This window comes from Neophocaena asiaeorientalis, unplaced genomic scaffold (assembly GCF_003031525.2).
Source record: "Neophocaena asiaeorientalis asiaeorientalis breed wild unplaced genomic scaffold, Neophocaena_asiaeorientalis_V1.1 scaffold79, whole genome shotgun sequence".
Classification (NCBI taxonomy): domain Eukaryota; kingdom Metazoa; phylum Chordata; class Mammalia; order Artiodactyla; family Phocoenidae; genus Neophocaena; species Neophocaena asiaeorientalis.
This window is the reverse complement of record NW_020175402.1, coordinates 2,337,615-2,350,436: the sequence shown is the minus strand read 5'-3', so window position 1 is coordinate 2,350,436 and position 12,822 is coordinate 2,337,615. Positions and strand designations below refer to the sequence as shown.

Sequence of the window (12,822 nt, the reverse complement as noted above, 5' to 3'; positions counted from 1 at the left end):
CATCTTCAGAACTCGGAAGTGCTCGCCAGGCAAGGAGGCGGCAGCTGCGGACACAGGCACAGGCACGACGCCTGCTGACTGTGCAGGACTCGGAGACCAAAAGCCTCCACGAAGCGAAAGATCCTGGTCTTCTCTGGAAGTTCCATTCCCCAAGCCCCCCACCCTGTCCTCGTATTCCTCCCCGCAAATTTCATTTCCAAGCTAAGTCATTTCCAAGCTAAGTCCTCAGTTTATCGTCGGGAGAATCTGTTCTTGAAAGCTTTAATCGTCTTGGCCATCATTGGGGCAATTTCTGTGAGAAGAGAAATAAGGCAGTTGTTTCAGATCCATGGCAGTGTGGACACCAGCGGTTTACAATCAAACAAAGCCTTGTTACTCTTGGCTCTACACAGCCAGACAAATGGATACAAGTAGCAGTTATCTGCCAACCCCACAGAAAAGCAGCAGCCCAAAGGTAACACTTCGCCAGCACCTGCCAGGCCCCTGACAATCACCCCCTCTAATCCTCACAACTTCGCCAAGACTCAGGCCGGACCCTGTACGGTAAGTGGCAGAACTGGAGTTCAAGCCTTGCCAGACTCTAAAGGCCGTTCTGAGCCATAATTTAACTCTGCCTCACCAATATCCAAACCAGCCAAAAGCACCCCGTCCCGTACCTGTCTGTCCAGTGTAGCAACAGGTCTGAGATAAGCTAAATGCACACACCACCTAAGAACGACTAGCCTGCCCTCTAGCCTGGTTAACCTGAACCGAGCCGAAGTGCAAGTCAGGACTCCCACCCTCCTGTGGGCCCTGAAGTAGATACAGAATAATGCTTTTCTTAAGTTAGGACACCGCTGTAGAATATTGGGGATGGTCTACAGTAGTAAAGTTAGTAAAATACGAAAGAGATCCAACTAGGTATAAAAAAATACTTGGAAGGTGGGGTTATAAGGTTATAAAACTTCAATAAAATTATTTAGCTGTTAATAATAACAGTTGGAAACGCCATGTTATTGCCTGGAGAAACAGGTTTACGTTTAGGTTGAAAAAAATAAAAAGCGAGCAGAGTACCAAAATGAATATTCACTATGATCATAATTTAAATGACACGTGAAATATGCGCTACGAACAAAGCAGGGGAAGGAGGCCCTGACATTTAGACCAGCTGTGTGCAAGGCATCACATACGCTACATCTAACACACAAAGTGTGATGCAGCAGTAATAACATTAGAGGGGTTCAAATACTAGTTTTAAAATATCTGAGCAGGAGCTCCAAGTTACCTACTCTTCACAGTCGGTTTCCTAGGATCACAGGAAACACTGCTGCTGACCACGGGTGCCGAGTGCGCACTGCTGGTACTCGGGCCGTCGTAGGCCGGCTCCTCGGGGCTGGCGTTAAAGCTGTTGCTGCCGCCACTGCCCAAGCGGCTGCTTCCTGAGAGGTACGGCGCTGGCTTGATCCTGTGACACAGAGCAAAGCTGCTAGTCAAGAGCAGGAGAAATCTGCTCCCGGCACCAACAGCCTGAAGCTGGCTGGTCGGAGGACTCAGTTCTGTGGCTTTGGCCAGTGGACCTAGTACCCTAGATTCTGGTGATGGCTCGGAAGTGACTGTGGTAGGCCTTCAGAATGAATGATAATCTCAACTAACTTTTCACTGTTTAGGTGTCAATCTGTATTTTGACAATGCTAACGTAGAGATAATTTAGTCATCACAGTAGTATGTTTTTTGTTTAAATGGGGCAAGGGAAAGCCTTAGGGGATGTGTCCCAGAAGCCAGGCCCTGCCCTCCATTTAGTGTTGACCACCACCCCACCTCCGACCCCACCGAAGGGCAGGAATCATTATCCCGCCCACAGTGCAGTCAAGGACACTGAGGTTCAGGGAGGTCAAGTGCCCAGATGGTCAAGGTCAGCCTGCAGAACCCACTCTGCACTGCCACGCTTTGACCCCCAAAATGAATCGCTCTTGCCCCTGGGCTGCCTCTCAGGGCTGAGAGATAAGCTCTTGGGCTCTCTCTCCCTGAGCAGCCAGAAACCGCAGGGGACAGACACAGGGGACAGACACGGGGGACAGACACAGGGGACAGACACAGGGGACAGAGCTCTTACCTGATTTTCTCAGGCACAGCTGTACCTCCTGTTCCAAACTTCTCCTGCCTCCTCCGAACATCACGAGGTGGCTTGGCCACAGAGTTGACAAAGGCCATTTTTGCTTGTCGGCCTGCGGAGAAATGGAGATTAATACCTGCCTTCTCGAGCTGAGCTGCTAAAGGTAGGGGATTATCAACCCTGGAAACCCCTCTGTAGGGTAGCATGCATAGTGGCAGAAGAAACACCTCACCCTTTGCCCTCTTCTGCAAATGCAGGAGAGATCTGGGGGCCAGAGGTGATACCGTAGCTGAGCCCACCACGGCCCTGCTGTCGACCAGAGCACAGGGCTCATTATTCTGCCAGACCCACGCTGCCCCCTTACCTTTGGGCTTATTGGCATGCGCAGATCGGATATTCTTTGTGAGGACGCGCAGCCGCTGCTCTCGTGCATCCTGAAGCCGCAGGTACATCTCCCGCCACGACTCATACTCCTCTGGCCGTTCATCCTTAAAGTCTCGGTGACAATGAACTTTCCATAATTGATCCGTTTCTTCAATTAATACCTAAAATCAGAACCAAGACATCATTTACATGCAAGTACTCTCACACATCTCTCTTCCATCCTTAATCACCCAGGGGGACCAGCTTCCTAATGATATTTTGGTCCTCTTAGTAGTGGTAGTATATTAAAATACCACAGTTCTAGGAAAGAAACCCAAATCACTGAATTTAAAAATGTTAATTGTGGGCTTCCCTGGTGGCGCAGTGGTTGGGAGACTGCCTGCCGATGCAGGGGACACGGGTTCGTGCTCCGGTCTGGGAAGATCCCACATGCCGCGGAGCGGCTGGGCCCGTGAGCCATGGCCGCTGAGCCTGCGTGTCCGGAGCCTGTGCTCCGCAACGGAAGAGGCCACAACAGTGAGAGGCCCGCGTACCGCAAAAAAAAAAAAAAAATGTTAAGTGTGAGGCACTATACTAGCTGCTTTTAGGGGTTGTGGGGCTAGGAGAGAAGGCAACACAAAAATTAGTTTAAGATCAGTCTTTTCCTTTAGAAAATCAGTGCAGGGTAGGAACTGGGATGAAGTCAAATCCAGGCATTTCCCCATCACTACACTGAACTGCAATGGCCAGGGGCCACTTAAGAAGGATATGTCATAGATCCTTTGAATTAGAGACAGCTAATGCAATCAGATGAGCATCTCCAGCATTAGGAGGATTTGGGGATAGATCTGGTTGTCTCTAGGAGACACCCAGCCAATCTTATATTCACCGGACACCTGAGTGTCAACACATAGCTCTGTCCCTGCCCTGGATCCCAAGCGTTGTGCTGCTAGAATTCTCCCTTGACCTCTGTAACTAGGCAAGCTCAAGGGAGGTGTGGGAAATGGTCCCCCTCTCCCACCTTTCAATCCCATCTTGATGCTAGCCCAAGAGGCCTACTTAAGATGCCAGGAGCAGGTGCTAAAAACCTGCCTGTTTAAAGGCCCACAGACAAACCCAGAACAGTGATCCGACCACCACCTGCCCATCATCGTGGCAGATTCAGAGACAAAGCTACTTGTGGAGATGCAAGCCAGCACACTGCCCTCTTCCCATCCAAACAGGATACTCACGTGATTGTACTCCTCTATGCGATATAACTGATCAGGTGTACACCTCTCCAAAACAGGTTCAAGGAGAGAATATGGGACGCCTCCCACTTCAAAGATTGCTGCAGAGAATCAAAGGGGAAAAGCACTGAGTAGCGGCCAAGTCACCCGGTGTCCCAAGGCCACAACAGCGTGCTGAAGAGCAAGAGAGAAGCATGTGACTTACAGTCAATGTTGTTTTTAAGCACCCGGATGCACTGCTCGTGCAAGGTCATCATTTTGGGGAGATAGGCACACTTGGAACCAGAATAGACCTGCATCTTGGAATTCATTCTGCGTCCGGTGAATCCAGCTTCTTCCTCTTCCTGGGATGAGGAGAGCGCTGTAGGGCAAGAAAAACAGGAGTGTAAGTTATAAAAGGCACTGAGCAATACAGTGAAAACTCTCCTTCCACCCCATTCCCCAGACTCCCAGTTTCCTTTCTCAAAGACAACCAATGCTACCGGTTTCTTGTGTCCTTCCAGAGAGTCTATGCAAAAATAAGCTAATATTTATTTTATTCCTTTTCAACCAATCAATAACATACCATCACCATTCTGTCATTTACACTTTAGAAACCACATCAGTGCACAGATTTTCTACTTCTTTTCTTCAACGGCTGCATAGGATGCCACTGTGTGGATGAACCATGACCCATCTGTTAGTCTCTTGCTAAGGGACACCTATGTAGCACCTAATTCTTTTGCTATTAAAACTAGCCTTTATTTATTTATATTTTGGCTGCGTTTGGGCCTTTGGTGCTGCGCGGGGGCTTCCTCTAGTTGCGGCGAGCGGGGGCTGCTCTTCGTTGTGGTGCGCGGGCTTCTCATTGCGGTGGCTTCTTGTGTTGCGGAGCACGGGCTCTAGGCACGCGGGCTGCAGTAGTTGTGGCGCACGGGCTTAGTTGCTCCGCGGCATGTGGGATCTTCCCGGACCAGGGATCCAACCTGTGACCCCTGCATTGGCAGGCGAATTCTTAACCACTGCACCACCAGGGAAGTCCCTAGCCTTTTTTTTAAGCCCCTATGGAACGTACAGAGTAAAAGGCTGCTGGTAATAGCAGCCGCTAAGATTTAGCAAACACTATGTGTAAAAACCCAGAGCTCAGAGCTTTACCAGCATTATCACTTTCAATCCACCTCATAGGCAGATACCATTATTACTCCCATTCACAGAATATGAAACTGAAGTCCAAGGAAATTAAGTTGTACCCAAGTTCATGTTAACTTGTAGTAAAAGCCAGAGCTGGGATTCAAACCCAAGCCGTCCAACTCCAGAACCTGTGCTCTTAGGAAATGCACCAAAATCTGATGACAGACCATGAATGAATTTTTAAAACCATTTTCTCCATTAAAAAAAGAAAAAAAGACAAAGAAAATTACCTTTTCGCTTTGGTTGGAAGGCAGATATCAATTCAAGGGAAGGAAGTGGGCGGTAATTGGCCTGTATCACAGGTAATGGAAGGTCTGGTAACACTGGCAGCACATCGCTGGGGACCTGTAGAGAAGAGACCAGTGACTGGAGAGCCTCTTTCTACAAGCACAGCTCTTTCCCACAGTCGACGCCCAGCAGTCTTGACGTGGCAGACTTCACAGGCATATCCAGCCTGCAGGAGGGGCGGCAGCTGTGCCTGACACCACCTAAGTCAGGAGATACGGAGAGATGGGCCCAGCACAAGGGGATGCCTCAGAAAATACTTTTCTTGGGTTCTACTGACCCTGGTGGCCAGACAGGCCTGGAGGAAATTACTTCAAACTGAAATTCAACAGGCCACGGGAAAGCCAGCCCAGACCAACAGTGATGGGGTCGTCCCGGGAGCTCTGCCGGCCCAGGTGCTCTGGCTGGGAAGGGGCCACAGGGGTTACCTTTTTCAGCTTGGCTGAATGGGATCCAGCTGGCTGAAGCTTCTCTGACTTGTTTTCGTTCACCTTAGGTAATTTCTGAACTGAGTCCAAGCTTTTACTAGTGTTTTTTGAATCGTTTTTTTTTAATCCTTTTTCTCCAGGAGTCGTGGCTGAAGTTTTCACAATCTTTTTCTTTTTCTTCCGGGGCTGGTCATAGCTGAGGTATGACTCAAAAGACATGGTGGGCTGCTCGAATTCATCATCCATATCTGCCTCCTCAGCTTTAAGGAAGGAGCCCACTGACTTTCTATCTAAATGAGAAGGTTTTACTTTTCCTTCTTGAGCCTTTAGGTTGTTAGAAACCTTCTCTTTTGCCTTGGGCAACAGGTCTCCTGCCCCCTTGCCTATGTCTAAGCTGTCTAGACTCTGCTTGTTTTTGTCTGATTTGGTTTTCTCTGGGTCTCTGTATTTTGGCTTTTTAAGGTGGTTGTCTGATGCCACCTCCAAGGTGGGTAAAAGCTTCTTGGTGCTGCCCTCTTTTTCCTTCTCTTTCTTGACACCACTAGAGGGCGCTTTCTCCTTTGTACTGTCCCCTGAGGGTGGCCTCCGCCGGTTTTCCTCTTTGGAGATGGCCTTGTGTGCTTTTTCTCTGCTCAAAGACGACTTCTCATCTCCTTTGGAATTCACCGGACGTTTTTCTTTATGGGAAGATCTGTGCTCCTTGCTCTGACTCACGACCTCTTTCCCTTGGGCTTCACCCAGGTGTCGTTCTTGACTGACCCCCAGTCTGTCCTGAAAGGCATTACTGTGGCCTTTGCCAGGCTTCTGGTGTGAAACAAAGGGCTCGTGGTCCTCCTCCAGAGATCTGTAATGGTCCACAGACATCTGATGAGGGCTGGCGGATGACAGTGGGGACTGAACATGGCCGTAGTCCGAAGATTCGTGGTCTGAAGAGTAAACTGGAGAAGCTCTGTGGTACCTCTTTCTCTCGTCTCTCCTCTCATGACTGTGAGATACTTTGTGAGGCCGCTCAAGCTCTGAGAGTTTTCTGTGTTTTTTCTGCCTGTTATCAGGACTACACGACTGGCTACCGGAGGCTCTCCAGCTTCCTGGGTAGTCCCCCTCCCCCTCCCCCTCCTTAAGGGCATCCTTGGGGCGCTTTCGAGAATTGCTCTTCTCAAAGTCCTGTTCATCAGGCTCAGTGTTTCTAAAATAAAAGAAAAAGCAGACGAAGCAGATATAAATCTCAGGGTAATCCTTGTGCAGAGGACAACATCACAGGACCTGAACTCCCGAAAGAGATGAAGAGTTTAGAGTTAGAAACAAGGTCTTGGGGAGAAGGTAAATGGGTTCTGCTCAAAGATACTCAGCTAAGGTTTAAAACTGGGAAAGCCCAAATATTCAATAAGTGGAAAATGACGAGTTTAACTACAGGACACAAAGAAGATCAAACATCTTGGGAAGTGAAAACACTTAAAAAGCTTTTCAACACAGGGAAATATTTAACTTGTTACATTAAAAAAGAGCTGTAATTTACATCAGTTTATTCACAACTATATAAAAATGCCTTTTAAGAACAGGTTAGAAAGAAACATTCCAAAATGTCAATAATGCTTATCTTTGGATGGTTGAATTAAGAAATTTTTATTCTTATTTCTATTTTTAAATGTTTTCTAGTATTCTATAATGATCATGGATTATTTCTTATAATTGAGGCAGAATTGAGGAACTTTTCTTACCGTTCCACAGGAACCAGCTTCTTCCACTGGGCCACTAGGTCCTTGGCAAAGCTTCCGACGTGCTCATGTTTTCGCAAGCTATTTACCGTTTTCCCAACCCCGGTCTCCTACAAAATTGACAAAGGAATTGTTAGAGGGTTGTAGAACTAGGCTCACAATTTTCTAAAGAAATAAGACCTCCTACTTTTCAACAAACCAATACTTCCTTCCAAAAAACATACCTTGCAAGTCTCAGTACAAACTTACTTTGTGTCTGTGCCCCAAACCTCTTATGATACCCAGTAGCAAAGTGCACCAGATTCAGAAGAGGAAAACACTAAATTAAAACACTTCTAGAACTTTAGCAATAATAACAAGAGTGATCATGGCAGGTGTTAGGCACTGAGCTAAGAGCACTGCATACAGTGTCTGAATTAATACTTGTCATATGATAACTCTGTGAGGTTAGGACCTGCCCCATTTTACAAAGAAGGAACAGCCTAAAGTCACAAACTTGGATTTGAATCCAGGACTAGATGCCAATGTTCTTTTAATTTTTAGAAAAAAAACTGAGATAAAATTCACTATTTTAACCATTTTAAAGTGTACAGTTCAGTGGTTTCCAGAATACTCACAATACCACACAACCATCACCACTAATTCCAGAACATTTTCCTCACCCTAAAAAGAAACGCTGTTCCTCCCAATTCCCCTCACCCCTGGCAATCACTAATCTAACATTCTATCTATGGATTTGCCTATTCTGGACATTTCATATAAATAAAACCATACAATATGTGGCCTTGTGTCTGGTTTCTTTCACTTCTAAAGCCCAAGCTCTTACTGTACAATCCCTCTGGTCGGGAAGGGGAGGGGATATAGCTATATAACGTCTAAAATTACACCGTTCTTACCGCAAGAATGTCTACTGTAATAGGCAAGGTGGAGAGTTTCTTCAGATATTTCAATAGCTGCAGAGAATAAAATAAACATTAATTTCTATAAAATCATAATCATTCACTGGAACAAATAAGAATAATATCCAATGGTTAAGTACTTACACTGCTCTGCAGTATAGAGTATGGCTGTTATCCTTATTTTACAAGTGTGAAAACAGACTCGAAAAAGTTAAGGTACTTGCCCCAGGATGCAAGTAGGGCAGGATTCACTTAGGTCTGCGGCTTTAGACTGCGTGCTTTCAGCCACTATGCTACACCAAGGGGAAATCAAACTTAGAGAAGAGAATCAAACCTATCAGCTCTAAGAAAAGTAATCAACAACTATCTTTCTGCCCAGTTTTGAGAGAGACTTTCTGAGAAAGGAGCCAATTTTAGGAAATTACTCATGCACCCGGCAGAGGAAAGTAAAAAGGAGAAGAGGTCTCTACAGAAAAAGGGTACCATGTTTCCAGAAAAAGTGTGTTTAACAGAACTGGGTTTTTTCGATGTAAGTGGGAAGCCAACACCAATTTCAGGTTGCTAGAATCAGAGCTTTGCCGTTGCAAATGGTGAACACAAAATGTCTGGGTAGATTAGAGAAGCAATCTGGGTTTGGTCACATTTCTTTTCTGTATTCTCTTGAGCTAGCTCAAAATCAGATAGCTCTGTCTAGCTCTGTCTGTTAAGACAGAGTTCCAGAGTCAGAGACAGGCTTCAGTTTGGCCCTGCCACTTCCTTGTGGGGTGATCTTGTGCAAGTCACTAACCTCTCTGAACCTCAGTTACTTCATCTGCAAAACAGGAACTGGATCCTGTCTGTACTTCACAAGCTGTGAGGATTCAGAGAGACAAACCATGTGCAGTCTTTAGCCATAGTGCCTGGAATGCTATACAAGCTCAATAGATGCTTCTTATTAATCATTTCATTCATCAACTGACCATTCTTTAAACGGCTGCCCTTGATCCTCTACCAGATATTCCCCAGCCAATTCCTACTTGCTCCACTTCTACCCAAAGTCATGACTGCTATGCCATTCTCTAGGAAATATTTATGTATATATAAGTATACCTACCTTTCGAGGAGTGCTGAAAAGTACAAGTAGTTCAAAATGGATTAACTGTGACTACCTCTACATTTAAATATCTGACAACAAGATCTGTTCTTTTCCTATGTGTAGCCCAGGCTACAATTAGTATGCTATATTGCTACTAGGTGGAGTAGCAAGTATGTTTTTCTGGTCATTCTACTTCAGTAATTACTGAACCTGGTTGCTAGGCGGAGCAACTGGATCACATGTGATAATCTTGTTTTGACTGGGAACATATGAGAAGCCAAGTGGTGTATCTAAGGAGTTTCACCTTCATAGTTGAGTGAAAATTATCCTCCACTTCAAATTCGATCACCACCACCATCCAACTCAGGACAAAGTATATGTGTATTTCTTGTCATCAAAGCTATGGGTGCAAAGATGAATGCCAATTCCTTTTCTTAAAGGAAAATTTAGAATCATTGAAAAGGTTAAAGACAGGTTGTCTCCTCTAATGCCATTCCCTGGAAGGCATTTATACACTATTTACTGTGCACTGGCTACTATGCTACGTCCTTACATGTGTTACCTAATTGCATCCTCATTAACCAACTCTATAAAATGGATATTATGTTCCCCATCTTACAAATATTAAAACTGAGCCCAGTGAGGTTAGGTAACTTGCCTAACAAGCGAGTAGGTCAAGTGTGTTTACCACAGCATGTACTACAAAGCCAGGAGAAATAACCAACATAAAGACACTGTCCTTAGAAGACCGGAAAAGGAAATGGAGCAGTAGTTCATGTGCCTCTTAGCACACTCGACACAAAGCAGAAGAACCCCTCCTTAGTGTTACGTTGTCAGGCAGTTTAGAGTCCACAGAGGAGAGAAGGTCACCACCAGGACAGAGTCCCAGGACCTCTACAAAGGCCACATATAAGAATGGGGCCACGGCTTCCCTGGTGGCGCAGAGGTTGAGAGTCCGCCTGCCGATGCAGGGGACACGGGTTCGTGCTCCGGTCCGGGAAGATCCCACATGCCACGGAGCGGCTGGGCCCGTGAGCCACGGCCGCTGAGCCTGCGCGTCCGGAGCCTGTGCTCCGCAACGGGAGAGGCCACAACAGTGAGAGGCCCGCGTACCGCAAAAAAACAAAAAAAAAAGAATGGGGCCAGAAATCACTGAAGGTGTGTTCATCTCAAAGCCCAGCACTAATTGGAAGTATAAGCGCTGCCTTTCTGCTTCGTTTTGGGTTAGGAGGGACAGCTTAAAAGCAGATGAAACTAAAACCCTAGAGATACTCAAACCAATTTAGCCCAACATAAGAGAAAAAGGGCTTCAGAGCCCCTCTATTTTCAATGAGGTTCAAAAACGAACAAAGCGTTAAAATGATAAAGCACTTTGGGTATCCTCAGGTAGGTGGAAACTTGCTGTTATCAAACTTAGGGACCAGTTGTAGTTTGCAAGAACTGATAACAAGTCATTGAGAAATGTCAAACATTTGCACAGTCCACGCTTAAGAATCTCAGTTATCCTCTGCACACTACTTCATCACAAAGAGCTAAAGATGTTCATAATGTTGCCCTCGTTCTCCACTTGCCTTCAAACTGTGTTCTTCGTAGTTCCCACGTTCAAACTGTAACCCAGGACAGGTAACTTTACCAGCCGTGAAAACTGTTTCTACTTAAATAATAGGAACCAAGTGACCCTGGTTTGCCTGATACCTTTTTCCCCAAGTAAGCCTAGATCATAGATGGGCTTAAAGTGAAAAGAGAGTTACAGTTAAACACCTATGTTTAATACGAGGAAATCTATGAATACAGGTGTGGAATCAACCGTTTGGCTAATAATGGTTTGAAATCAAGATTTAGTTGTAAGTTCAGTACTGCCATATAATCATCTTGCAATTTCAAGAACAACCTGTGGGAGCTTGTTGGGTTAACCGAAGGCTGAGAAGGCCAGTGTGCCAGCTTGCAGTTTTCCCTCTGCATTAGCTCATTTGTGAATGCCAACTATTGTGCCCTTTGCAAAAATGATCTTCATAATACAAAGTCAGAAGCTCAGGGTGAGTTTCTATCTGGGAAGAGAAAGCCCAGATTCTCACAATCACTAATAGTTCAAATAGGATGTGAAGTCAAACAAACCTTTTCTTAATTTGAAATTTCATGCACATCAACTACTGGAAAAGCTACTTCAAACTTTAAATTCTAGTGGGAAAATGACTGCAGACACTACACAGTGCATTGTTTTTAACCCGATGGAAGACCAAATTGGGGAGATGGGGGCAATTTACATCATATTGCTCTAGGGTTTAAAAAAAAACCAGTCACAAACCTACAGTGTTTGGGAAAACAAGCTAGTACTCGGAAATAATGACCATTTATTAGATGCCCACAAAGGGTTACTGTAAAAAGAAACTTGTAAATATGTCTGTCCACTAGGTACTGAAGCCATTATAGAAAATATAACACAAAACAAGTGAAAGCATTTCAGTTTTCACAGACTTAAAGCTAAAATGTCGTCCTGAAGAAGTGGATCTTTGAGCTAGGTATGCATGAGAAGAGTTAAACAGTGGTCTGATAGTGAGATGCGTTGAGCAGCCTTTAGAAACGGAGGGGAAAAAACCTCACCTATGACAGGCCAAGAAGAGGTGAAGAGAAAGGGGCCCTTCAAGAAAAATTGTAAAGAGTGGAGATTAACATCTACTGAGCACTTCTGCCTTTTCGTTCTGTCCTGGGAAGAAGCAGGTGAGGAAACTGGCTTAGCAAGGAACATCCCTAATGTCCATGGCTGGCAAATAAATTAGAACTCAAATCTCCTCACCACTTTATTTCGACTGCCTCCCTGGATTATCTCCTCTTCAAAAGCCACTCTGGGGTTCAGAGATCCAACTCTTAAAACACTGTACACTCCAGCTATAATGCTGACAGAGAATGTCAAACACCTTGAGTGTTTTCATCAATGTATTTCAATTAAAAAAAAAAAAATTCTAACATCCACGGGACACTCTCCCAGACACCAAGAAGCTGGATGGAAGAAAAGTCGCAGAGAGAGAAGAACGCATTTAACTCAAGAGAACAGTTAAGGGGGAAAAAAACTAGCTGAGTGCAATTAAAAATGGTTGCCCATCACTCGTAGCAGCCAGAAAAGGTAGCTCTTACCTTTCTATCAAGGCCAGAAGGAAATCTAGCTGCAACTTCTAAGCCTTGTTTTTTTCTTCTTTTCATTTACAACCTAAGTTTTTAGTTAGGGTGACGTGAGGTTTATTTTGTTTTGAAAGAGATTTACTGAGAAAGCGAAAAGGTCCACGCTCTAATAATCAAGCCAAAGCAATAAAAACGTCTTAAAGACGCAGGACCACACACCGAGCCTAGACTCCATCAAGCACAGGCAGATCCACCTCCTTCTCCCAACAAACATCAAAAGACACTAAGAAATCAGAAACATTTCGCAGGGTGAGGAATGGAGCGGGCAGGAGTTAACTCCGGGCGAGCTCTCCCGACAGGAAACAGCTGGCCCGGGACGCCGGGGGAGGGCTCCGGGAGCCCCGCCGACACGCGGTGTCCGCCCGGAGCCCGCGGGCGCCCGGCCCGGG

General features: G+C 45.6%; 1 protein-coding gene across 4 annotated transcripts in view; it reads right to left on the bottom strand.

Moving 5' to 3' along the window:
• ELOA (elongin A) overlaps window positions 1-12,822 on the bottom strand; it is a 21,186-nt gene that overhangs the window by 7,977 nt on the left and 387 nt on the right. For 2 of the 4 annotated variants that reach the window (XM_024766606.1, XM_024766604.1), the window contains exons 2-4: window positions 8,179-8,235; window positions 7,286-7,392; window positions 6,259-6,753 (exon numbers count right to left, since the gene is read on the bottom strand). In XM_024766606.1, the coding sequence (XP_024622374.1) occupies window positions 6,259-6,753; window positions 7,286-7,392; window positions 8,179-8,235 (659 nt within the window). Of the gene's footprint in view, window positions 1-6; window positions 293-1,264; window positions 1,445-2,092; window positions 2,205-2,456; window positions 2,638-3,687; window positions 3,786-3,889; window positions 4,046-5,084; window positions 5,200-5,567; window positions 6,754-7,285; window positions 7,393-8,178; window positions 8,236-12,822 lie in introns of those variants that run through there. The other 2 variants (XM_024766607.1, XM_024766605.1) reach the window with 2 other exon arrangements.